General features: G+C 43.1%; 2 protein-coding genes across 3 annotated transcripts in view; both read right to left on the reverse strand.

Moving 5' to 3' along the window:
- The window catches only part of LOC311111284 (DNA damage-binding protein 1), a 36,552-nt gene extending 23,417 nt beyond the window's left edge, over nt 1-13,135 (reverse strand). The window contains exons 1-11 of one of the 2 annotated variants that reach the window (XR_014610765.1): nt 12,977-13,125; nt 11,694-11,842; nt 11,268-11,384; nt 10,914-11,135; nt 10,550-10,664; nt 10,245-10,342; nt 9,905-10,063; nt 9,373-9,456; nt 8,931-9,150; nt 5,344-5,419; nt 1,077-1,185 (exon numbers count right to left, since the gene is read on the reverse strand). Coding sequence is in view for 1 of the 2 variants with exons in the window: in XM_084153999.1 (XP_084010125.1) it covers nt 1,077-1,185; nt 5,344-5,419; nt 8,931-9,150; nt 9,373-9,456; nt 9,905-10,063; nt 10,245-10,342; nt 10,550-10,664; nt 10,914-11,135; nt 11,268-11,384; nt 11,694-11,842; nt 12,977-13,037 (1,410 nt within the window). In the remaining variant the exon portion in view is untranslated. Of the gene's footprint in view, nt 1-1,076; nt 1,186-5,343; nt 5,420-8,930; nt 9,151-9,372; nt 9,457-9,904; nt 10,064-10,244; nt 10,343-10,549; nt 10,665-10,913; nt 11,136-11,267; nt 11,385-11,693; nt 11,843-12,976 lie in introns of both variants that reach the window. The other variant, XM_084153999.1, reaches the window with a different exon arrangement.
- A 1,318-nt stretch (nt 13,136-14,453) lies between these two features.
- On the reverse strand, nt 14,454-26,928 carry LOC311111160 (transmembrane protein 138). The gene is made up of 5 exons (XM_084153848.1): nt 26,821-26,928; nt 17,444-18,102; nt 17,036-17,207; nt 15,575-15,650; nt 14,454-15,177 (listed from the first exon to the last, which is right to left on the reverse strand). The coding sequence occupies exons 2-5, from the start codon at nt 17,569-17,571 to the stop codon at nt 15,059-15,061; spliced, it is 495 nt and encodes a 164-aa protein (XP_084009974.1). The 5' UTR covers nt 17,572-18,102; nt 26,821-26,928; the 3' UTR covers nt 14,454-15,058.
- Between the last annotated feature and the right edge of the window lie 1,047 nt (nt 26,929-27,975).

The raw sequence follows: 27,975 nt of genomic DNA on the forward strand, positions 1-27,975 counted from the left end.
CACCTTTGCACTTTTGTGTGTGTGTGTGTGTGTGTGTGTGTGGCAGACGCACATGATGGAGCAGTGACTTTCTGATGAGGAACGGGCTGTCTTACCGTAGTGAGCTAGGTTATAGGCCTACATCATGATGGAGCAGTGACTTTCTGATGAGGAACGGGCTGTCTTACCGTAGTGAGCTAGGTTATAGGCCTACATCATGGGCTGGATAGAAGCAGTCTACAGTCTTCAGAACTGGATAACAATTGCTTTATTTGCCTCAAAATAATAGAATAAATAATATTGTTTGTTCTCTCTCTCAAAGCTGTGATTGAGAATAGCCTATTCATAGGCTTAGGCTATAGACTTTCATTCTTGTTATTTTTGAAAGGCACAACAACTTTAGAACAACACCTTCGTAGGCTAGAATATTTGGGAAATAAGCTAATGTTCCTAACTTTAACATATCTTAAAGCTTTTACGATAGGCCTAGTAGGAGAATAGGTTATTGGCCATTTGGTTTTAAACCTAGCATGGAGGGATTTTCCCGACCAGGGATACCTAGTCAGTTGTACAACCGAATGCATTCAACTGAAATATTGACTCAGGAGTATGAATACTTACGCAAATGAGATATTTCTGCATTTCATTTTCAATAAATGAGCCAAACAAATTGAAAACATGTTTTCACTTTGTCATTATGGGGTATTGTATGTAGCTGGGGGAGAAAAACAATCAATGTAATCAATTTTGAATTCAGGCTGTAACACAACAAAATGTGGAATAAGTCAAGGGGTATACATCTTTTCTGAAGGCACCGTATATGTATTGCGATTCAATACTGCGATTTTATTGCGATTCGATGTTCCAAACATATTGCTCACCATATGTCTGCCGCTGAGGGATAAGAGAGCCATGAAAAAGTTTTGATCAGTCGTGGAAATCAAACAGTTTTGGTGCAGGTACAGCTAATTAGTGCAAAAATAATATTGCGATAGTCAAAACTGTACCATATATCGTCAAAAATAATATCCCAATATGTAACTATCGACTTTTTCCCCTCATCACTAGTGTGTGTGTGTGTGTGTGTTTGCGTATACCTGGATAAGCTGCTGGTGGGCCACGTTGCCACAGTAGAAGGTCTGCAGGTTGTCCACAAAGCCAGGCAGCTCAGTCTCCTCCACCTCCTCCCCACTCAGCATCAGCACCCTGAGGACACACACACAAACACGGAACGACTTATTATATACATGAACTAAAATATAAACACAACATGTAAAGTGTTGGTACCATGTTTCATGAGGTGAAATAAAAGATCCCAGAACTTTTCCAAACACACAAAAAGCTTATTTCTCTCAAATTTGGTGCATTCATTTGGGATGTCCACCAGAGCTATTGCCAGATAATTTAATGTTAATTTCTCTACCATAAGCCACCTCCAATGCCATTTTAAATAATTTGGCAGGACGTCCAACCGGCCTCACAACCGCAGACAACGTGTAACCACGCCAGCCCAAGACCTACACATCCGGCTTCTTCACCTGCGGGATGGTACTCTGTAGCTCAATTGGTAGAGCATGGCGGTTGTAACGCCAGGGTAGTGGGTTCGATCCCCGGGACCACCCATACGTTAAAATGTATGCACGCATGACTAAGTCGCTTTGGATAAAAGCGTCTGCTAAATGGGATATTATTATTATTATTATTATTATTATGTTCTGAAACGAGCCACCCGGACAGCTGATGAAACTGTGGGCTTGCACAACCGAATAATTTCTGTACAAACTGTTGGAAACCATCTCAGGGAAGCTCATCTGCGTGCTCGTCGTCTTCACCAGAGTCTTGACCTGACTGCAGTTCGGTGTTGTAACCGACTTCAGTGGGCAGATGCTCACCTTCGATGGCCATTGGCTTGCTGGAGAAGTGTGCTCTTCACGGATGAATCCCGGTTTCAACTGTATGTGGCAGATGGCAGACAGCGTGTATGGCATCGTGTGGGCGAGTGGATTGCTGATGTCAACATTTTGAACAGAGTGCCCCATGGTGGCGGTGGGGTTATGATATGGGTAGGCATAAGCTACGGACAACGAACACAATTGCATTTTATCGATGGCAATTTGAATGCAGAGATACCGTGACGAGATCCTGAGGCCCATTGTCATGCCATTCCAGGGCTTGACATTCACTTTCTTTGGTCACTTGACCTTTGGACAAGTAGGACATATTTTTTACTTGTCTGAACGCTGAAGTCACTTGTCCCAACAACGAAAAAAGTCAGTAACACCATCGGCCAAAAGGGTGACTGAAAATGAGTGAAGTACATAGGAGGGATCTGAAATAATTTTCTGCGCTTGCCCACAGACGATGTTATCGCCCCCCCCTAGCGGCCAAAATAATGTACAAAATAAAAGTCCAAAATAAAAATGTGACTGCTACGCATTTGGCTGGCATGCGACGGGAGGGACGAGAGGAATCATTACATTCATCAAATATATTTAGTGGACTCAAGTCTTTTCGAATAGCCTATTCCACTCTGGTGGAGCTGTGGCACGAAAGAGATCTGGCTATCTGTGTGTGCCGAAGGTTGCAGATGGAGCAAGTGACACAGTCAAAGAGCCTCGCTGGCTGTGCAGTCTTGATGGGTTGTATATCATTGTGGGCTGCAGAGCAACTCTGCTGTCCTCAGAACTGGTTAATTATAAACTGATTCCAATTTTTTCCTCATCTTCCTCTCTTACTAGGCCTAGGCTATTATATGTGTTGTAGTAGGTTGGGACATTGCTAGAATAATATGGAAATAGGCCTCGGCCAACTACGCATTTCTTTCATAAGCATCCCTCAGCTGTAGCCTAAGTTTTCTATCCTAATTTGATTTCTCCATTTTGGTATTGTTTGCTCAATTTCACTTCTTGTGGCCTAAAATATTTGTCATTCAGATTAACATAGACTCCGACTTTCACAATTATTCCCATTTAAAAGCTGCAAACTTTAGGACATGAAACGCTTTATTAGAATAGTTTAGAAAATACTCTTCATAACTGTCATTTGTCTTAATGCTTTTATGATATTTCAGTTAGTAGGATTAGGCTTTTGGTTGTTTGGTTCGCAATGTCAAGGAAGGATTTTTTTCTTGGCCTCGCATGCACAACATCCATACATACAGCATCAACTGTAAGGTTTGTTCACATTTCTCATTAGATTTGTACATCTTGCCATTGTTTCTTCTCTCTCTCTCATTATTACCTTAGGCCTAACATGTATTTGGGTTATTCAAAAACAACTTAAAACTTTGAGATTTAATCTAACAGAGTGCTTTCATTGTTTGATCATGAAATATAGCATGCATTAAACTGAAAGAGTGGCTTAGTAGGCCAAGTCATGTTCATATCAAATGGAGAGGAAATTGAACATTTGGGCTTCTACAACAATAAGACACTGGAGTGTCCGCTATAAAAATAGACTTAAGCTATTGGCCCAGATCATCCAACATTCAAGAGCGAGAAAAAAACAACACCTGACTGGATATTTTGTGATGCTTTGGTGAGACTAGCTCTGTCTACATTGTTCTCTTGCTTTATGTAAATATAACATATTAATTGAAATGGGTTATAGCAAAGAGGAATATAGGCTATTTACTCAGAATGTCAACCATGCACTGCTCTGCTGTGCGCTGCGGCAGTGCCGCCGCCTGATCCAATTCTGATCTAAGTAATTGATTTTGTGATTTTTTTTTTTACTTGTCCATTCGGACAACTGATATCTACATTCTGGTTGTCCGACTATTTATTTTACTTGCCCCAGACAAGAGGACAAGCCTTAATGTCGAGCCCTGCATTCATCCGCCGCCATCACCTCATGTTTCAGCATGATAATGCACGGCCCCATGTCGCAAGGATCTGTACATAATTCCTGGAAGCTGAAAATGGCCTGCATACTCACCAGACATGTCACCCATTGAGCATGTTTGGAATGCTCTGGATTGACGTGTATGACAGCATGTTCCAGTTCCCGCCAATATCCAGCAACTTCGCACAGCCATTGAAGAGGAATGGGATAACATTCCACAGGCCATAATCAACAGCCTGATCAACTCTATGCAAAGGAGATGTGTCACGCTGCATGAGGCAAATGGTGGTCACACCAGATACTGACTGGTTTTCTGATCCACGTCCCAATTATTATTTTTATTTTTTTAAGGCATCTCTGACCAACTGATGCATATCTGTATTCCCCGTCATGTGAAATCCATAGATTAGGGCCTAATTTATTTATTTCAATAGACTGATTTCCTTATATGAACTGTAACTCAGTAAAATCTTTGAAATTGTTGCATGTTGCGTTTATATTTTTGTTCAGTGTAAATAGACAATTTACATTATAAAAAAGTATTGCTCTCTCAATCAGATTGGCTTTCAGGCATGTCAATCATTCGTCTTTTCCAACCAATAAGGATGCATGGGCGCACTGCAGGGCTCTGCCCTCGACACCTCAAGTTAGCGAGTGTTCACATGCTCTTGCAAGAATAAGAAAGTGCTGAGCGACTGATCACATGCTGTTTCCTAACTAAGTGTTCTGTGCGTCCATTGCAATAAGTGTGGTAACGTTATTATAAAAATAAAATCTCAGCCAGGCCAGCCACAAAGCTCCATGGCCTCAGGCCTTCTATTTCTATCTCTCTGGCCATATATATTATTTAATGATGTCTAGATGGTATCTATTGAATTCTTTCATTTGTTTATTTTATGCCACAGTTTGCTAATCTGCTTATTGTTATACTGCATATGTATATTTATCTTGGTATATCCTAATGATACTAATGATTGTATTGTTTCTCTTTTTAGAACCACACACAAAAACATAAATAACTTAATGGGATCAGCGGTGTGTGTGTGGTGGTGACCAAGTGTTCAGCATGGGCCTCAACATCATGTTCTGACCAGACAGCACTATAGTGGGCAGATCTTAGTGGATCAGTTTAAATGTAATAGCGGGTGAGGACGTTCAGTTGACCGCTCAGACGAGATCCAGCTGGCCGTTTTTTCATGGTCCTAGTTTTCACCGGATTTAGTGACCAACAGTTTTTTCATACATTTGATCATTTCAACCATTGTAAACTTGTCTCTCTTTGTTATAACTGGTGTCAAAATGTATCCATGTCAACAATGTCTGACTCTGAAATTGAATAAACGTTTTGTTTTATCTGTCTATTCTCCATTTAGTTATAATTGGTGTCAAATCAATAACAACTTGATCATGTAAACAAGACACTGTGGCATTAGGCAAGGCTTCACCGGACCGGACAGGGAGTGATTGCATTGTGGTCAACCATGCAGAACCTTTCTATAAGGCCACCAATGGTTGTCTCACCTTGTCTGGCCCACGAAAGACAGGACCAGCATATCGTCTGTCTCCCTCCCAGCCTCTGAGCGAAGAGGCCACAAACCTGGGAGGACAACAAAAAAAATATGCAGGAAAATAAATGTCAAGCGCCCCACAGACCTAGAGAACAAGCAGCACTGTATTAGCTAGGTGGTGTTTCATTAGTGCAAACAACAGGAAATGTTTCAAAGTGTTTAGCAACAGAAAACAAGAATGAGCTTCTTATTTGGACTACCAGGACCCTGAACTAGAAAGGAGTCAACGCTGTAGCTTGATTGATCCGTGCCGAAGCCACAGTCCTGGTGGGCCACGGCAGGTTCTTAAGGTTTCTGTTCTCTATCTGAGCCTCATTGACTGACTAATTGCTTCTCATCAGCGTGTTCACGAGTCAGTGGCCGATGCCTGGGACGATAAACGATTCAAAAATGTAATTCAACGACAATCAAAAACGGCAAAGATTCCAGATGCAAGCAATTTGGAGAAAATCCCACTGAAGCCATGTTTCCCCTGGCACTTTGAAGTCAACCCAGGTTGGGCTGGCCTTGGTGGGCTAGCTCAAATTGCATTTCCACTGCCTCCAGAAATTAGAAATGATGTCATGTTGCTAGGTAGCCAATGTGTGACTGTAGCTGGCTTCGCTAATGTTGCTAGCAAGATGTTGTAACTAACGTTATCTCACTCTTGCCAGTGCCAGCCAGACTCACTCAGAGCCATGTAAACTCAGCAAAAAAAGAAACGTCCCTTTTTCAGGACCCTGTCTTTCAAAGATAATTCGTAAAAATCTAAATAACTTCACAGATCTTCATTGTAAAGGGTTTAAACACTTTTTCCCATGCTCGTTCAATTAACCATAAACAATTAATGAACATGCACCTGTGGAACGGTCGTTAAGACACTAACTGCTTACAGACGGTAGGCAATTAAGGTCACAGTTATGAAAACTTAGGACACTAAAGAGGCCTTTCTACTGACTCTGAAAAACACCAAAAGACAGATGCCCAGGGTCCCTGCTCATCTGCATGAACGTGCCTTAGGCATGCTGCAAGGAGGCATGAGGACTGCAGATGTGGCCAGGGCAAAAAATTGCAATGTCCATACTGTGAGACGCCTAAGACAGCGCTACAGGGAGACAGGACGGACAGCTGATCGTCCTTGCAGTGGCAGACCACGTGTAACAACACCTGCACAGGATCGGTACATCCAAACATCACACCTGCGGGACAGGTACAGGATGGCAACAACAACTGCCTGAGTTACACCAGCAACGCACAATCCCTCCATCAGTGCTCAGACTGACCGCAATAGGCTGAGAGAGGCTGGACTGAGGGCTTGTAGGCCTGTTGTAAGGCAGGTCCTCACCAGACATCATCGGCAACAACGTCGCCTATGGGCACGAACCCACCGTCGCTGGACCAGACAGGACTGGCAAAAAGTGCTCTTCACTGACGAGTCGCGGTTTTGTCTCACCAGGGGTGATGGTCGGATTCGCGTTTATCGTTGAAGGAATGAGCGTTACACCGAGGCCTGTACTCTGGAGCGGGATCGATTTGGAGGTGGAGGGTCCGTCATGGTCTGGGGCGTCGTGTCACAGCATCATCGGACTGAGCTTGTTGTCATTGCAGGCAATCTCAACGCTGTGAGTTACAGGGAAGACATCCTCCTCCCTCATTTACATGTGGTACCCTTCCTGCAGGCTCATCCTGACATCACCCTCCAGCATGACAATGCCACCAGCCATACTGCTCGTTCTGTGCGTGATTTCCTGCAAGACAGGAATGTCAGTATTCTGCCATGGCCAGCGAAGAGCCCGGATCTCAATCACATTGAGCACGTCTGGGACCTGTTGGATCGGAGGGTGAGGGCTAGGGCCATTCCCCCCAGAAATGTCTGGAAACTTGCAGGTGCCTTGGTGGAAGAGTGGGGTAACATCTCACAGCAAATCTGGTGCAGTCCATGAGGAGGATGCACTGCAGTACTTAATGCAGCTGGTGGCCACACCAGATACTGACTGTTACTTTTGATTTTGACCCCCCCTTTGTTCAGGGACACATTATTCCATTTATGTTAGTCACATGTCTGTGGAACTTGTTCAGTTTATGTCTCAGTTGTTGAATCTTGTTATGTTCATACAAATATTTACACATGTTAAGTTTGCTGAAAATAAACGCAGTTGACAGTGAGAAGACGTTTCTTTTTTTGCTGAGTTTATTTAGCTTGCTGACCTTAGCTAGCTAAACGATTAGCGGCGTCGCAAGCATAACAGGCTATTAGGTAGCTAGCTAACCAAGCAAACCTGACGACAGGTTTGATATGATGTAGCTAGCGAGCATTCAATACGACCTGGTCAGCTAACATTCCTGCTAGCTCACGTTAGCTAGCTAGCTTGTTTCAACTCTGATTTGCTTGCTGGGACACTAAGCTAAGGATCCTGGGACTAAACACCTCCCTCTGCAACTGGATCCTGGACTTCCTGACGGGCCGCCCCCAGGTGGTAAGGGTAGGTAACAACACATCTGCCACACTGATCCTCAACACGGGGGCCCCTCAGGGGTGCGTGCTCAGTCCCCTCCTGTACTCTCTGTTCACCCATGACTGCATGGCCAGGCACGACTCCAACACCATCATTAAGTTTGCCGACGACACAACAGTGGTAGGCCTGATCACCGACAACGATGAGACAGCCTATAGGGAGGAGGTCAGAGATCTGGCCGTGTGGTGCCAGGACAACAACCTCTCCCTCAACGTGACCAAGACAAAGGAGATGATTGTGGACTACAGGAAAAAAAAGAGGACTGAGCACGCCCCCATTCTCATCGACGGGGCTGTAGTGGAACAGGTTGAGAGCTTCAAGTTCCTTGGTGTCCACATCACCAACGAACTATCATGGTCCAAACACACCAAGACAGTCGTGAAGAGGGCACGACAAAGCCTATTCCCCCTCAGGAGACTAAAAAGATTTGGCATGGGTCCTCAGATCCTCAAAAAATTCTACAGCTGCACCATCGAGAGCATCCTGACTGGTTGCATCACCGCCTGGTATGGCAACTGCTTGGCCTCTGACCGCAAGGCACTACAGAGGGTAGTGCGTACGGCCCAGTACATCACAGGGGCAAAGCTCCCTGCCATCCAGGACCTCTATACCAGGCAGTGTCAGAGGAAGGCCCTCAAAATTGTCAAAGACTCCAGTCACCCTAGTCATAGACTGTTCTCTCTGCTACCGCACGGCAAGCGGTACCGGAGTGCCAAGTCTAGGTCCAAAAGACTTCTCAACAGCTTCTACCCCCAAGCCATAAGACTCCTGAACAGCTAATCATGGCTACCCGGACTATTTGCACTGCCCCCCCACCCCATACTTTTTACGCTGCTGCTACTCTGTTAAGTATTTATGCATAGTCACTTTAACTCTACCCACATGTACATATTACCTCAACTACCTCAACTAGCCGGTGCCCCCGCACATTGACTATGCAACGGTACCCCCCTGTATATATAGCCTCCCTACTGTGGGTTGGGTATCGGTCCAGAGAGAGCAGCATCCTCTTTTTTTCAAAGGGCCCAGAAGCCCTCCTGCTGACCTTTGATCCCTGGCAGGTCGATGCTGGCGTGCTCGTGGATCCCGATGCCATTCCGGATGATCCTGAGGGAGCCCTCCTTGAAAGCTCCGGAGCAGGTGACCAGCTGGCCCTGTCCCTGTCTCTCCAGGTCCACCACACACATGTCCACGATGGGCCCCAGGTTGGTGAAGGTCTCCATCACCGCCACGTACGACCCCGAGTCGTTACTGTCCACATTGAGCTGGAGGGGGGGGAATAATAATGTCCATTACAAGCCATAACAATAATGTGACAACTCTAGATAAACAACAAGTGGACTTTGACCATACTTATTTTTCTTTGCGACAAAGGGGATGATGTCCACCACTCAGTACAGAAAAAATAGTGAGGCTTGCTTATCCTTTCTTTCTTTTCCAGGGTTACATTCATCAAGGTGTTTTCTATGTGACCGGTCCAGCCTTACCTTGACCAACTGGGAGTCGCCCAGTCTGGAACCCACAAACACCACACCGTTGTCCAGGTAGGTCAAGCACTCTGCAATGGATGTCTGCGAGGGAGGGACGCACACAGACATTACTCTTCAGCCCATCTCATATCATGTTATCAACTTACAAAAAGTTCCTGGTGTACACCATCACATTTTTTTACAAAAAACACTCAAGGATAATTCTGCCATTGAGACTCAATTGTGTAATGTGGAGGTTGAATGTCGAATAGGAAAGAAGCAGAGAAAAGGGAGACATCATTGAAAGCAAGATGAGACGACTGAGCCAGATAAAAAGAACAAGAGATCATAGGGAGACAGAAAAAGCAAGAGACATCAGAGAGAGCAAGAGAGAGGGCTTGCTATGGAGAGACGGACAGATAAAAATATATAGAAGTTGAGATTAAATTAGACAGACCACACAAAAGAGAAAACAACCAGAAACACAGAGAGAGAGGGAGACAGATCACGAGAAAGAGACAGAAGGAGAGAGAAGGCCTACAACACGTACCTCTCCGAGCAGCTCAACACGGAGGTCCTTGAGCACCACGGCCCCGTCCATCAGCTCCTCCTTCTCCAGCAGCAGCATAAACAGGCGGCCCTCCATGTCCCCCAGCAGGTAGCGCGAGCCGTTGGGATCCACACGGTTGTGACATACGATGGTGCTTTGCTGTTGGGGGAAAGGGAACAGAGGTGGTGGATGAGGTGAGTTTCCCACTGTTCTATGTAAATTGCTTTGAGCATCTGGAGAAGTGCCGTACTCTACATTCAATTAATCATTGCTATCAAACTGCATGATGTTGGAAAAGAGTTGAAAGCCTCTGCATTGTGTTGATTTAGGTTGACCTTACCTTGATGGTGGGAGGAGCGATGGCCAAGTATTTATCCCCGTTGTGATAGGTGATGGATTCTTGTCCAATGATTATAGCGCCCCCAAATGGTTCTGGGACTAAAATAGATACGACAAATACATAAACAACCAAGTAAATGCTAGACGAGGAAGAAGAGGACCCTTGGGCGCTGCAGTTCCAGTGGAAATGATCTTTAAACACTAATCTGAGAATTTTGAACACCAGAATACAGTAAATCTCATGAGTATTGGACCAGGGCCCTGATGATCCTTGTCTAACCCTGCAAGGACATTCTCTCTCCTCACCTGGGATGACCATAGAAGCCTCAGCCTCCACGTTCTCCTGTTTCCACGGCCCCTTGTTGAACTCCTTCTCCCTCAGCGACACCTCATAGGTCTTCACATGCCGTCCCTGAGGGTCCTACAGCACACAAACACACAGATACAAATCAGACTGACACACTCGCAGATATTCACACAAAATGTCTGCTAACTAAAGCACACATTCCCCCTTTCACTACTCTCATATACACATCCCCTCTGACTCCACAATATTCTCTCAAACAGCATTCTTTCAACTCATACCCAACCACCCCCTCAACACACACCCATATAAACGCATACACACAACCACTCCAACATTGTACCCCTTTCATCCTCCCCTCCCTACCTGATAGATGAAGCAGACTGTGGGCGCCTGACAGCCGTACAGGAAGTGGACGTCGATGACCTGCAGCTCCTCCAGGCGGATGTTGAAGGCCTTGAGTTCTCGGTTCTCCCGGTCCAACGGGATCACCTTGAATAGGCCGTCGTACAGTCGCAGGCCAATCATGCGGCACTCAGGGTCTACAATACCGATGATGCCCGTCTCCGAGGGTCGCCCGATGCGGTCCTACGCAAAAATAAATAAGTTGGTCAATAACAGTCTGCAGAGTATTCCTGTTATAGTTTTGCAGAAAATATACTTTGTTCTCCATCAACAGCTCAAAGACACTGGCTTTGCTCATATTTATTTTTCTCCTACCTGCACGTTGCCGTGGGCGCGGGTGATTATGTCGATGCTCTCCCCGTTCTGTTTGTACTCCAGGATGCAAGCGTTGTATTTGGCCGTGAGAATGAACAGCAGATCCTTGCTTTCGCCCTGCAGTCAAAACAGACAAAAAGTTCCTCTCCATTGAAGCCAGTGAAAACATATGTCCACTTTCAAGTTAGACATCAGCAGAAGTTTACAACTTGTATGGCAGTTACAGAAAGAAACCAGGGTCTTGTTCAGAAGGGCACACAGTAGTGGAAGCTTTTGCAACGTAAAACATAATTCTGTGTTCTTATTGGACAAGATCAGGTAGTACCTCCCTGTTTCAAAATGTTTTCTCTCTACTGAACGTGACCCAGCTTTGAAATGACTAACATGCACACACAAACACAGACATACAGGTAGTAGTAGACTCACCTTTGGCCTGAAGAGCTCCATGACGGCGATCTTGCCGTACATGCCCACCTCTTTGACGGGCCGGAGCCCTTCCGCTGTGACCACATAGATCTCCAGGCGTGTGTTTTTGGCTATGAGAAGATTCAGGTCCTCCGCAGAGGTGAAGTGGCCTGGGGAAGAGAGGGTGGCCTAGTCAGTCGGACTAACTTTTTCTAATAGCTAAATGAGTAGTTCTTGGAGTGCTTTCCAGCTTTCTGAATGACTAGCAGATGTGTCTTTCCCAATCTCATTCCTGTATCAGTATTTGTTTTTCTATCTACTAACAATACAACTTGCATCCTTTTCTTGCTAAGCAGATTTTTTTACTCACTAAGGTGACAACACTGCATTGACAGTGTGATTTTTTAATTAATAATATGGGATTTGATAAAGTCAGTGTCAGAATGCCTTAAATTAAGTTGTTTTTAATCACACGTGATTTTAACCGTGTAGCTCAATTGGTAGAGCATGGCGTTTGCAACGCCAGGGTTGTGGGTTCGTTTCCCACGGGGGGCCAGTATGAAAACATATTTATATGTATGCACTCACTAACTGTAAGTCGCTCTGGATAAGAGCGTCTGCTAAATGACTAAACATTTAAAATTTAAAGAATAATACATTGAATAGTTTGCTAGCTATCACCAATATATTGGCAATCAAATAAATGCAGGCAGTTTAAGGGTAACGTTAGTTAGCAAGCTAAGTAAATTGCCCTACATTAGTAACTATGCACACTGTCCGTGATTGTATAATTTGCCAATGTATTATTTAGGTGGACATATTGATTGGCACTGCAGTGGCCTGCCTGCTACCTGTGTAATTTAGCAACACTGAAGCTCCAAACCCCACTGAAATTCTTGGCAAACTGATAAACAATAAGGTAATAGCAATCCAATTGACTGACGTTCGCAAACAAATTGACATCAACGGACAGCTGAAGATAGCTAGCATTAGCTTCAAAACATCCTGGTTGCGCAGGAACACACACTGGCTCGTGCCATTTTGTGTTCACTTGATTGACAATTGATAGCTAGCTATATGATATCAGTTGAGCGAAACCACATGTCCCATTCTGTGCATGGTTATTCAAAATTGAACAAAGCCCTTATCAATGGACTTGATAGACTTGCTGGCAAAACAATATCAAGGGGGCCTGCAAGTGCCTGTAGCTAGACTTCTCGCGCGGGAGCTTAGCATGCTAGTGGATGAAGTAGCTACGACATGTTGGTGCGCGAGCTAACAAGAAACAAGAAGAACACATTTACCGGTGATGCAGGCATTGACTGCCGTCGGTTTCTGCGCGGTTACCACGTAATTATAAGACATGGCGTTCAAAGACAGAATAAGAACACCAGCAAAATTGTATCAGTTCTTCTCAAGTGTTGAAACCATGGATATTAAAATGATTAAAAACAAGAGGAAGTGCATTGCTAAAAACTCTATAGATATTTACTTTCACAGCGCCCCATGTGGCTCGGAAGTCGATTTGTCGTTGTTGGTGCTATTTTTATAATATGGTGCATTGTCCATCTGCATTGGACAGAAGAGGAGAGTGCAATAACTTCTATTATTTGGCTTACCCCTCTGTACTATCACGTTTTTTCACATGAAATACTGTGCGTTGCAATGCTTTACTCATCAGTGTTTTACATTATCGACCTCAGCAGCAGAGAGCCAAGTGACTGATGACGACTAGAGATCTTTCAGAGTTGATCAATCAAAATGCCCCTGTAACGAGACACAATCTACTTACTGTATCAATCCAAATTGATAATGGTCAAAGTGGCAGGCATTCTAGTACTGTGTGTGTGTGCACATGCATGCGTTAGGTTAACATAGGACTGACACCAGACATGTTAGAGAAAGCGAGACACCTCCCTCCTTATTTTTTTCGGGATGGGGCCACTCTGGTCTACTTATTGCCCCCGCCCCGCGGATGGGGTGCACCAGAAAGCGAGACATCTCACTGGCTAATGTTTTCTAGTCAGGGCGTATGGGGAGAGCGGGGAGGGGACAGGAAGTAGACCAGAGCCATTGGTCTCACGCGGGAAAGCATGCTCACGCGAGAGGGAACGCCCACTTACACAGACAGGAACCTTGACCATTTTTCCAACGGTAAACTGCCTGAGTAAGATATCTTTGTTTATCCACCATCCTTGCTGACACCTTCATAAACACAGGGCCTGCGGTGACATCACTGCTGTCAAAAACACTGGCCTGTGGGCTGTAGGCTAAAGACTCAATCCCTGATTAATCCCAGGTATAAGAATAGAGCCCTGTCTGTGGCTCCTTGAAAGCAAGCATGCATATGGTGTATTGATGTGTATATTTACTGTAGAGCACTATTTATGGGGTGGGTTAGGAGAGACATGGTGATAAATTGACTGACACATCCAGTTTTACATGCAGTAATATATATACTCTTATGTAGGTATTTAGTACCTTATTCTGAGACATACTGTAACTGCACAGCATACATTCTGTACACCCAAATTATTTTTGGAGATTTTCCATGTGACTGTTTTACAGTTTGTCTTTTTCCATGAGTAAATCCAGTGGGTTTTAGTGGGTTTAGGTCAATGCAATGACTGCATAGGGTCATAAGAAAAAGGTAAGCTCATTCACAATGCTGAGAGCTTGTGACGTAAATTGATGTGTCACATAAATGTGTGCTTATGCTGAGTGCACGTGTGATATAGGATTAACATTGGAAGTATTTACTGAAAGGAATACTGAGCACAGACAGTGTGTATCAGTGTGTGCATCGTCTGGGTTTTGTTTAATACATTTGTACAAAAAGCAGGACAAAAGTAAGCATTTTAAACACATAAAACATTGTTTTTCTTTCCAGTCAACTTCACAAGAAAATCTGGCACACAAACTCACAAATCATCCCACATAAAAAACAACAAAGACAATAATTGCGTTGATAACTAAATAACACAGACAAACCCAGTCACAAGGTTTCAAAGTGTGAAAAAAAAATACTACTTGTTGTGTCAATGTTACATCAAACTATGAGTTCCCACATTTTAGCATCACAGTCATCTTGGTATAACATTCTGTCCATTAATCAAGGCCCTAAATCAGTTTGCCTCTTACAGTACAAGTGGCTTGCTGTATCCAAGCAGAATCTCATTTTTCACCCTCCTTGTTAAAGTTTACCCATGTCTGATAGAGCACAGAGGTCTTCCCTCTGGTTCTTCCCTCCATATAAGCTCAGGACTGTGCACTGTAGCGTCTATTTCAGCTCTGCACGTAGCAGTGTCTCTCTGTGTCCGGGGGACGGGGAGGGGTCTATTTTGGATCTGTCCATACCAGTTTCATCTCCACACACTGCTCTTTGCTCACTGGCGGGCCCTGGCATTGGCAAAGGCATCTCTGAGCCAAGGCGAGTCTTCATAGAGCCGAGGGTCACCCAGGTACTCTGTGGTGCGCTTGTAGAAGTAGTAGTACAACACGGACGCTGCACACAAACACACATCACACGGCAATTAAATACTGAAGTCATTTGGTTTTAAAACAGAAAAGACAACAAACAAACAAACAATAAATCCTCTTAACCAATTAGGAGATAAAGGGAATTAAAATCAGACCCATATGGCCCTCAAGTGTCAACTTGGTACCTACCTACTACGCTATACAAATAAAGAGTGTGAGAGCTGTGTGTGTGTGTGTGTGTGTGTGTTCGTGCATGTGTGTATGACTGATGTAGTACTACACACCTTCAATAAGTATTTACCATGTAGCATTGATCTCCGCCTTTTTTGAGTCAATGAAGGCACCCAAGATGGATTGCGTTTCAGGCCTAAAAGGTTTCCTAAAATGTGTCTCAGTAAGAGTGTGACCAAAGACAGCCTCACCTATTCTTTGGAAGACAAAAATCACTTGGAGACCATCAGTCCACACATAGCGGTTCGATTTTAGCCAGCGTAGATTCTGCAGAGATAGACACAACCCAATGCATATTACAGTTTGAGGGATAGCATTATTTCACTAAAACATATAATAAACCATAAATTGATAGTAAATGATAATACACATTACACAATAAACTATTCTGAGGCCTACAGAAAACTTGAAATTCCATATCCACAAAATAAGGTATCTTTAACACATATCGGGTTAGTGGCAAATGTCATTTCCCCCTGGGGATTAATAAAGTACACTCATCTCATTTGTGGCTAGGAGTGAATCCACCTATGACAAAAGCTCAGTCATAGTGGGCTGTCAGGGAGTTTCCTGAACATCACAGCTCAGGCAAATCCCCCACTGCCTGTAAGAAAGATCAGTTCCTCTACAGTACTTCTCTCAAACCTCAAATTCACTGAATGTTGATCACCAGGCTATGAACAGATCCTATACCTTCACACACGTGCATATTTCTATAATAACTAGAAATCAGAACTATCCCCATGAAAATACACACACTCACACACGCAGGCTTCACACATATATGCGTACATGCAGTATATACATGGACGTGCATGTGTCAGAAAGTGTGTAACCTACATTCTCTCTCTCTCACTCACACACACACACACACAAAGGAAGGCCGTTAAGACCGTCAACTGAGCCACGGACTGTTCACTCTGTTACCACCTGGCAAGCGGTATCGGAGCATCGGGTCTCAGAACAACAGGCTCTGAGACAGCTAGCACCACCAGGCCATCAGACTGCTGAACAGCTAACCCTAGATGTCTACCTGCACAGACCTGCACCTTAGAGACTATTTTAACCTCAGAGATGATCTGCACTTTAGAGATTATTTGCACTGACTACCCACACATCCAACCCTTAAACAAAAACGTACACATCCATAAACACACACACACAAGCACCCACACACACTTGACATTTTTATATTTTAGTCATTTAGCAGACGCTCTTATCCAGAGTGACTTACAGTTAGTAATGGTGGGGCAACTACATATGGTGGGACAATCACATATCTCAGTCATGGTAAGTACATTTTTCCTCAATAAAGTAGCTAATCACAAAGTCGGTGCTAGTAGGGGGGAAAAAAGTCAAGTGCGAGTGTTACACACACAGTCAACGCTGTTGTTCTATTAAATACTATTTATTCCACTGCTAGACCAAGTCACTCACTGCCCACTTTATATTTGTAAATGCAGTGTAAATACAGTCCATTTACTCTTACTTGTTATTTTTGAGTCGACTCTTTTTATTGTTGATATTGACTAATGTACTGCATTGTTGAGTGAGCTAGCACATAAGCATTTCGCTGCACCTTTCATACCTGCTGTAAACTGTGTACGTGATGAATAAACTTTGATTTTAATTGACACACACACACAGCGTACCATGATCCAGGAGTGTAGGGAGATGCTCAGGGTCAGATAGAGGGCAGAGAGCAGCAGCAGGGCCCTGAAGCGTTCCAGCAGCAAGGACACCAGGCCCACCTGGAACACGTAGGTGTTGAACAGCATCAGCAGAATGATGATCAGGTTAAACAGGATGGCTATGTCCTGGATACTGAGCGAGAGAGAGAGAAGCTTCCATTTAGTTACAGTTACGTTAAAACGAATGAAGACACACAAATGAACACACGCACACTGTGCTGAGGGACCAGAGTTGAGAAACACTGCTTTTTACATTGTGTCAATACCCTTTTTCTCCCACCCTTTCTACCGCTTAAATGAAGAAGCTTTAAATAATTAATTTACATCAGAGTCTACCCCCTGGCTCTCCCATCCTTCCCCGGGTCTTACATGAAGAGCACCAGCTGGACGACGGGCGCGGCCCTCAGCAGCTCGCTGAAGGAGTTGACGAACAGGTCAAAGGTCAACAGGCTCAACTGGATCAGCAGCACCAGGGAGTAGTTGTTGGTCTGCAGCATCTCCGGGCCGAAGGCTGGGCGCCCGGGCTGTGTGCGGCTCCAAGGAGGATCCAAGGTGGCGCACGCTCACATACACATGCAGACTGGGATACATACACACACAGGTGCACACATGCAGAGGTGCCAGCTGCCAGCTGCCGGCTTGAGCTTCTGCACGGCAGCTTGATGTGTCCAATATATGTGTTTATGTAGAGCAGATGCAGGTGTAGTGCGTTTGTTGTTCCTAATTAAGGACTATTCCACTGACTGAGGAGTTCTGAGGCCTGCTATCGGCCAGAGACATTGGAAGAGCTCTCTGAAAATGCTATTGTTAGCTATCAGCATGTTGAAAGTGGAGAGGGTCCTCTTTCCAGCCCAAAATAATAGTTCCAGCCCACAGTAAAATTGTTGTAGCACACAGTTCCTTATGGCATGGTGTTAGCTTTGAACACCTACAGGCAAAGTTGACAGTCGCTTTCCAATAGGGTGTTCTACCCGCATCACCTTTCTACTGGCTGTAAATCCATTCCACAGCTATATTCAACAGAGACTCTGTAGTAGAGAAAAAGGGAGTGAGCAGAGAGTAAATCATATACAGTGGTAAAAAGAACATCTGTAATAACTTAAACAGCAGAATCAAATGATCCAGGCAGTTTTAAAAAAAGTATTATAAGGAGAATGTGTGAGAGGGAGACATATGAGAGGGATTAATAGTCTTGGTTGACCCAACTTTGTTTTTACAAATTGTAGTGTTACACAAGGTCACTGGAGGGGAAAGACTTACATAGACAGGCAGGCAGGAGGGCAAGCAGGCAAATGACAGGTCAGGACCTGGATTAAAAGTTGAATTTCACTGAGTGGAGAAATCGTCACTGTCTGAACTATTCCCCTTCTTACTGTCACTACCTGGCGCGTTGGTCTGTTTTCCAAACACAAGTACACACGCACGCACACAAAGGGTTACTTAAAATACTTGATATGACTATGTTGCATGAACATCCAGTATCACTAAGTGGTCCAATCTTACGCATCTTAAATCAGTCTGTTTTTAATTTCCCAAAATATGAATACCCTAAACTGGTTTAAATGTGACATGACATGTGTGGATGTAGAGCTATAAGGTCGTGTCTAGACTTGACAATTCATGCAGCTTTAGTATTCTGATCATAGCGTTCTGATCACGGAATTCCGAACGCGTCATGCATCTACACCTACATTTAAAATGTGTCTACTGTGTCCGGATTCCCTTTTCTCGTGCTATATTCAAATGCCAGTATGCATTCTACAAATGGTGGAATAGGCTAAATATGATAATAAGACAACAACTGATGGCAGTAGCTAACTACTGTAGCGAAATAGCCAGCTAACCTCTGTAGCTAGCCAGCAAGCTAGCAAGCAATGCTAAAGGGATCGCAATGGGTTAGCTTAACTCTAGCCAAACAAAACAGTATTTTTCTAAATATTCGCTAGCTGGCTAGCATTTATGAGGCCAGCAAACACATTCCTCACACGCTAGGAACGTTTTTCCAACAGAGGTTAGCTGGCTACTCAGCTACAGCTGTTAGCTACTTCCATCAGTTGTTGCTGTTGTGTTATTACTATATTTAGCCTCTTCCACCGATGACATTGCCCACTGTATGCACTTTCGATAACCTGATTGCATCCAGTGCATCCAATGCATCCCTGACCACCTCCTGAAGTGGTCAGCCAAATCTGAACACAATCAGACCAAATAGCGACTTCTGTGCATCTAGACCCGTCTTTTCAATGCAATCTTCGTATTCTGATAGCAGACGTCGAATGTAAGTGTCAAGTGTAGACACGTAAGATACAGTACCAGTCAAAAGTTTGGCCACACCTACTCATTCAAGGGTTTTTCTTCATTTTTTACTACTTTCTACATTGTAGAATAATAGTGAAGACATCAAAACTATGTTAAACAAATCAAAATATATTTTATATTCTTCAAAATAGCCACCCTTTGCCTTAATGACAGCTTTGCACACTCTTGGCATTCTCTCAACCAGCTTCACCTGGAATGCTTTTCCAACAGTCTTGAAGGAGTTCCCACATATGCTGAGCACTTGTTGGCTGCTTTTCCTTCACTCTGTGGTCCAACTTATCCCAAACCATCTCAATTGGGTTGAGGTCAGGGGATTGTGGAGGCCAGGTCATCTGATGCAGCACTCCATCACTCTCCTTCTTGGTCAAATAGCCATTACACAGCCTGGAGGTGTGTTGGGTCATTGTCCTGTTGAAAAACAAATTATAGTCCCACTAAGCGCAAACCAGATGGGATGGCGTATTGCTGCAGAATGCTGTGGTAGCCATGCTGGTTAAGTGTGCCTTGAATTCAAAATAAATCACAGTGTCACCAGCAAAGCACGCCCACACCATCACACCTCCTCCTCCATGCTTCATGGTGGGAACCACACATGCAGAGATCATCCGTTCACCTATTCTGCGTCTCACAAAGACAAATTTGGACTCATCCGACCAAAGGACAGATTTACCGGTCTAATGTCCATTGCTCGTGTTTCTTGGCCCAAGCAAGTCTCTTCTTCTTATTGGTGTCCTTTAGTAGTGGTTTCTTTGCAGCAATTCGACCATGAAGGCCTGATTCATGCAGTCTCCTCTGAACAGTTGATGTTGAGATGTGTCTGTGACTTGAACTCTGTGAAGCATTTATTTGGGCAGCAATTTCTGAGGCTGGTAACTCTAATGAACTTATCCTCTGCAGCAGAGGTAACTCTTGGTCTTCCTTTCCTGTGGCGGTCCTCATGAGAGCCAGTTTCATCATAGCGCTTGATGGTTTTTGCGACTGCACTTGAAGAAACCTTCAAAGTTCTTGAAATGTTCCGTACTGACTGACCATCATGTCTTAAAGTAATGATGGACTGTTATTTCTCTTTGCTTATTTGAGCTGTTCTTGCCATAATATGGACTTGGTCTTTTACCAAATAGGGCCATCTTCTGTATACCACCCCTACCTTGTCACAACAAAACTGATTGGCTCAAACGCATTAAGAAGGAAATAAATTCCACAAATTAACTTTTAACAAGGCACACCTGTTAATTGAAATGCATTCCAGGTGACTACCTCATGAAGCTGGCTGACAGAATGCCAAGAGTGTGCAAATTTGTCATCAAGGCAAAGGATGGCTAATTTGAAGAACCTCAAATATAAAATATATTTTGATTTGTTTAACACTTTTTGGGTTACTACATCATTCCATATGTGTTATTTCATAGTTTTGATGTCTTCACTATTATTCTAAAATGTAGAAAATAGTAAAAATAAAGAAAAACCCTGGAATGAGTAGGTGTGTCCAAACTTTTTACTGGTACTGTACATACATGGCAAATACTGTATGTTGACGATTTGGCCCTACGCTCTAAATATTCCATGGCTGACAAGATACAAATAACAAGAACTGGCATCATATTTGCATCTAAATTGTGTTGTCTTTCCGTAGGTGTGCCTGATTTGGCTTGCCCAGCACAATAGCACCCATGGGATAGTTCTAAAAGCGCAAACCCTCCCCATCCGACACTGACACCAGGTTAGCTAAACCAAGTGCACCTAAAGTAACTGAAAAAAACAATTGACCCAGGTCTGACTGATACTGTCTGTGTCCAAACTAAGATCACTTCTTAACAGGGTTGGTTTAGGCACTACATACTGTAATTTAATTAATTAATTAAGGTAAACTGGCCCATCTCGACACAATTAACAAGACCTGACCTTTTGCACCTTGTAAAAGTTACTTGTCTGGTCTGAGTGGCACAATGGCAACCTCACCGCCGCTGTCACCCACTGAGTGTGTTTCACAAAGGGGACAGGATTGTAACTGGATAAGCCTGTGTGTTATGCTGCCCCATGCCATGCTCACAGAAGTAAAGCCCTGTCCAATACGGACACTGGGGCCTCAGAGACTTGAGGGATTAAACTATTCACTCACTCAGTCATGCTGTAACCAGTCATGGCCATAGCCAGTCATGGCCATAGCCAGTCATTGCCATAGCCAGTCATTGCCATAGCCAGTCATTGCCATAGCCAGTCATTGCCTTTGCCATAACTAGTCATCGCCATGCAGTCTAATGTACTTCCACAATGTGAATTGGAGTTAAGGCTTTGAGTGTTATGACTTAGAGATAGTGTTTAGTGCCGAAATTAGATGCCCCAGTGAAGGGGAGTAGTCCAGAAGTAGGAACATTCTTTAAGACAGACAATTAGGCAATTCTTATACATTTCTCCTGAAGTGTGCACTCCTGCACTCCTCCCCACACATTTAAAATAATTGAATTGGTGTAGCTATATGGATTTTCCCCACCATATTTCATACACCAATTTCCTTTCAAATCCATTAACGGAAGTGATCAAGTGCTGAAGATCATTGGGACTCAGAGATGGTCAGCTTTATACTATAGCATGGCACACTGGATTAAGACCATTGACCTAGCCCAGGCCACTCCAGCTGCAAGAGCAGAGAAGCCTATACATAACCATGACCCCATTAACCTATACATGTGTTTCCCCTTTAATCAATCCCTTCTGTTAGAAGGACCAACATAACGATCATGTGACCTCTTACTTTACACAGTCATGACATTCAGTACAATGATACCTACAGTAGTGGTATTTAACTAGTATTTATGCTGTAGTCTTGCATTTACTCTGCCTGGGAATCAAGGCTTCAAGTGTTGTGGCGTCCAAGTGTAAAAATAATGACCACACCAGGCTATTATCTGGTCTGAGTCCTATCCATCACAGATTGACAGCTTGGCATAAATGGTGATTTAAACTGGTATGTTGGTGGCAGCGGTGGAATCAAGTTGTGTGGTGGATTTTGGAGCGAAAAGGTACCAGTATATTCACAAACTATACTGAACAAAAATATAAATGCAACTTATAAAGAATTGGTCCCATGTTTCATGAGCTGAAATAAAAGATCCCAGAAATGTTCCACACGCACAAAAAGCATATTTCTCCTTTACCAAGATAATCCATCCACCAGACAGGTGTGGCATATCAAGAAGCTGATTCAACAGCAAGATCATTACACAATAAAAGGCGACTCTAAAATGTGCAGTTTCATCACACAACACAATGCCACAGATGTCTCAAGTTTTGAGGGAGCGTGCAATTGGCATGCTAACTGCAGGAATATCCAAATCAAATCGTATGTACTTGTCACATACACCAGAGCTGTTGCCAGAGAATTGAATGTTAATTTGTCTACCATAAGCTCTAGATAAGAGCGTCTGCTAAATGACTAAAATGTAAAATGTAAATAAGCTGCCTCCAACGTCACTTTAGAGAATTTGGCAGTACGTCCAACCTGCCTCACAATCGCAGACCATGTGTATGGCATCGTGTGGGCGAGTGGTTTGCTGATGTCAACGTTGAGAACAGAGTGCTCTCCATGGTGGCGGTGGGGTTATGGTATGGGCAGGCATAAGCTACGGACAATGAACACAATTGCATTTTATTGATGGCAATTTCAATACACAGAGAATCCACCGCCATCACCTCATGTTTCAGCATGATAAAGCACGCCCCATGTCGCGAGGATCTGTACACAATTCCTGGAAGCTGATATGTCCCAGTTCTTCTGCATACTCACCAGACATGTCACCCATTGAGCATACAGTGCATTCGGAAGGTATTCAGACCCCTTGACTTTTTCCACATTTTGTTACGTTACAGCCTTATTCTAAAATGGATTAAATCGTTTTTTATCCTCATCAATCTACACACAATACCCCATAATGACATAGCAAAAACAGGTTTTTAGATTTCTTTGCAAATTTATAGAAAATAAAAAACGGAAATATATTTACATAAGTATTCAGACCCTTTACTCAGTACTTTGTTGAAGCACCTTTGGCAGCGATTACAGCCTCGCATCCTCTTAGGGTGGTTGTCCTGTTGGAAGGTGAACCTTCGCCCCAGTCTGAGCGCTCTGGAGCAGGTTTTCATCAAGGATCTCTCTGTACTTTGCCTCGATCCTGACTAGTCTCCCAGTCCCTGCTGCTGAAAAACCTCCCCACAGCATGATGCTGCCACCACCATGCTTCACCGTAGGGATGGTGCCAGGTTTCCTCCAGACGTGACACTTGGCATTCAGGCCAAAGAATTCAATCTTTGTTTCATCAGATCAGAGCATCTTGCTTCTCATGGTCTGAGTCCTTTAGGTGCCTTTTGGCAAACTCCAAGTGGGCAGTCATTGTGCCTTTTACTGAGGAGTGGCTTCCGTCTGGCCACTCTACCATAAAGGCCTGATTGGTGGAGTGCTGCAGAAATGGTTGTCCTTCTGGAAGGTTCTCCCATATCCACAGAGGAACTCTGGAGCTCTGTCAGAGTGACCATTAGGTTCTAGGTCAACTCCCTGACCAAGGCCCTTCTTCCCCAATAGCTCAGTCTGGCCAGGCGGCCAGCTCTAGGAAGAGTCTTGGTGATTCCAAACTTCTTCCATTTAAAGAATGATGGAGGCCACTGTGTTCTTGGGGATCTTCAATGCTTTACCCTTCCCCAGATCTGTGCATCTGACATTTTTTTTTTTTTTTTTTTTTTTTTTTGTCATTTAGCAGACGCTCTTATCCAGAGCGACTTACAGTGCACTGTCAGCTGTGGGACCTTATATAGACAGGTGTGTGCCTTTCCAAATCATGTTCAATCAATTGAATTTACCACAGGTGGACTTCAATCAAGTTGTAGAAACAGCTCAAGGATGATCAATGGAAACAGGATGCACCGGAGCTCAATTTCGAGTCTCATACAAAGGGTCTGAATACTTATGTAAATAAGATTATATATATATATATTTTTTTATTTTTATACATTTGCAATCATTTCAAAAAAACATTTGTTGCTTTGTCATTATGGGGTACTGTGTGTAGATTCATTCATGTGAAATCCATAGATTAAGGCCTCAATTATTTATTTCAATTGACTGTAACTCAGTAAAATCTTTGAAATTGTTGCATGTTGCGTTTATATTTTTGTTCAGTAGAATAAGCCATTTCAGCATGGTATACCATGCCTATGACTTCACTCTACAATTGTCAAGAAGGCTTCATGACCACTAACCCTATCGCCTCGATCAGACCGACAGCGTCATTGCATCAATGCTGCGTAAAATAAGTTATTTATTTGTAATACAACATTTTTACTGGATATCTATGCAACAAAAGTTCAACATTCACCTTTTGCTACTATTTCTGTCAAGTCTACGCATACAATTTGATGCACACGTTGGCTATATCCAACGTATGTACCACACAGAACACAGAACTCTGCAATGCAATGCTGCAAGGGCAAACACAGAACTCTGCAATGCAATGCTGCACTGTCGGAGCTAGAAGCTCAAGCATTTCGCTACACCCGCAATAACATCTGCTAATACACGTGTATGTGACAACTAAAATTGATTTGATTTGATTTGAAATGAATGTACTTCTGGTGTACCAAAACGCTATGACGCTGTCGGTCTGATCAAGGCGTATCTGTTTGTCTGTCAATTAGTCAACATCGGCCATGCCCCTGTGTTTTGCGCAATGATGTGACATGCCTGGATTTGAACCTTTATTTATAGCTTTTCATCAAACTGTCCCCTATTCTTTTCAGACAATTGCTTTCACCATCCTCAGACAATTGCTTTCATTTTGTGGTGCAATTCTCATTTCTGGATAAGGCTTAAAATACAGGATACAATTTTGCTATGTCACATAATTGCGCAAAACACAGGGCCCTAGTCATATCATCCTTGGCCAGTCAAAGGCTGCGTTTACACAGGCAGCCCAATTCTGATATTTTTCCCAATTAATGGCAAAATATCTAATCTGATGGGTCAAAAGACCAATTAAGTAGTAAAAGATCAGAATTAGGCTGCCTGCGTAAACACAGCCTAATTGGTCTTTTGACCAATCACATCAGATCTTTTCAAATCAGATATTTTTCAGAGCTGATCGGATTGGTCAAAAGACCAATTAGTGAATAAAATATCAGAATTGGGCTGCTTGTGTAAACGCAAAGATGTCTGCTTGTTTAGTAGACAGGCACAGTGTCCACTGTCTCCGTCTCATAGACTGATACAATCAACCAATGATGGAGTGTTGTAGCTACTGCAGCTTGTGACAAAGCCAGGTAGACTACTATAGTCCTTACACTTGCTGCGATGGCATCCTGTGAGGCTGGCTCACTGTCTCAACAAGCTTCCTAGTGACTCCACATGGACTCTAATGACCTGAGACGGAATGGACATATTTATAGTCTAACACTGTGGCAGGTGTGAGGTGGATTAGGACTAGTTCCACACACAAGACTCTAGGCCAAGCATGGCTGGGCCGATGCACAAACTGTTGCTATAGTTGTAACCTAGTAAACTTACTCACAGTTGCACTTGAACAGTGACAAAGCCTACCTTCCAATAAACTGTGCCCAAGAATAACAATAATAAGCTACACTTTGTATCATTATAATTTGATATACAGAAAGTTGATGTCATAAGACAAAGATTGTAATTACATTTTTTATGTATTGATTTATTTTCCCTTCTGATTGGAAAATGAATGAGAAGAATGTCACATAGCAACTCTCATTCAAACAACCAAACACTTAACTGTAAGCAGGGAGCCAAAAGCTGCTGGTTACAAGCCAAAAAACAAGCCATCTAGCCAAGCCAAGTAAGGTTTACTATTGTAATTTTGCTGTTAAAATGTATACTGAACAAAAATATAAATGCAACATGCAACAATTTCAAAGATATTACTGAGTTACAGTTCATATAAGGAAATAAGTCAATCGAAAAATTATTTAGGCCCAATCTATGGATTTCACATTACTGGGTAGGGTTTCAGCCATGGGTGGGCCTTGGAGGGCATAGGCCCACCAACTTGGCAACCAGGCCCACCGACTGGGGAACCAGGCCCAGCCAATCAGAAAGAGTTTTTCCCCTCAAAAGGGCTTTATTACAGACAGAAATACTCCTCAACACTTTGTTCAGTGTAGTATATTTGAGTTAGTTAGGCCTACAACCTTATATTGACATTGTACCTGATAACGACGTTGTCAAATTTTGCTTTGCGGCTTCTGCCGTGTTTTCAAAATTGGCAACAAAAAGATTGTGAGGGCGAGGTAGTTAATCTCCTTAAGAAGCAACTTGACAGCTTGTTGTCTACACAAAATGATGAGCAGTAGTGTAAAGTTTAGGATATCCTGAAAACCACAATATTTAAATCAAACACATTATAAAATATAGCTAGTACCTGAAATGTCCCTTTTTGAGATTTTGAAGATTTCTCTATCTGGAGTCTACTCGCGCGTAATTCTCTCCATATTATGCACGCTCTCTCGACCATCCACAACACAGCAGTGCACAGACCATTGGCACATACCCAACCTGCGCGTCTCCCTTGGTGACAGGTTTTTTCCGCGCTACACCCCTAATAGAAGGGCATTATTTTCATGGAACAAACCTCTGCAGCCTTTTTCTATTGCAAACAAATTGCGCTCCAAATGTAATAGGCAAACAGCCTACTTCAACGACCCTTCTGTGTTGCAACAGGAACAACTTGGCTATTATCATTTAATATATCAAAATTAAAGTCAGAAGGGTGTCTTCATGGGGATTTCAAATGTGATTTGGTATTTGAAGGTCTGTTTGCAAATATCTAAAACTTCATATCCTTACATTTCAGATGATGTTGAAAGTAACTTTGCATATAGCCGTCCCTATATCCAAGATTACGGTAATGCATTACATGAAACCAATCCAAAGGTGTACCATTGCCATCTAGTGGCAATACAACGTTTAGAATTGAGTAGGCTTTGCTCAGTGCATTTAGCATTCAAGGATACTAATTAGTGTATAAAAAACATTGATGCACATATGTTAACCCATTTCAAGTCAGTCTAATTTTACAATAAAACAAAGTCATATCTCTTTTGAAATTAAATGAACATAGAGCCTAATAGTATGATATGGGATGTCGACCAAATGAAAATATTATGTGCAAAAGGTCAGTCCCAATAGTTATGAAGATGCCATGATACTCAGAGTTCCAAATGTTGGCTCCCATACCCCCTTATATCGTTCCTTTATATGGTTAGGTGCATATCCTTTTATGATTGACAACCTTATTTTGTGTTTGCCTGCTTACTCTTAGTATATCATATTGTGTTAACTTTTCTTTGAAAGATCATGAATCAGTAGCAAGTCATTTCCATGTAAAATGACCCATGAGTACCAACATGTGAAGTTCATAGGAGCATGTCAAATTTGGGTGTCAAATGAAAGCTAAAAGTCTATATTATTAATAAATTAAGGCATATACATTTTCCAACCATTTTCCATCCTAAAAATGTGGAATAAGCAAAGGCTTTGATTTCTGGTCAAACAGATGGAAAAGGGGTCTTAGAAA

Source organism: Coregonus lavaretus (assembly GCF_964263955.1).
Source record: "Coregonus lavaretus genome assembly, chromosome: 37".
Classification (NCBI taxonomy): domain Eukaryota; kingdom Metazoa; phylum Chordata; class Actinopteri; order Salmoniformes; family Salmonidae; genus Coregonus; species Coregonus lavaretus.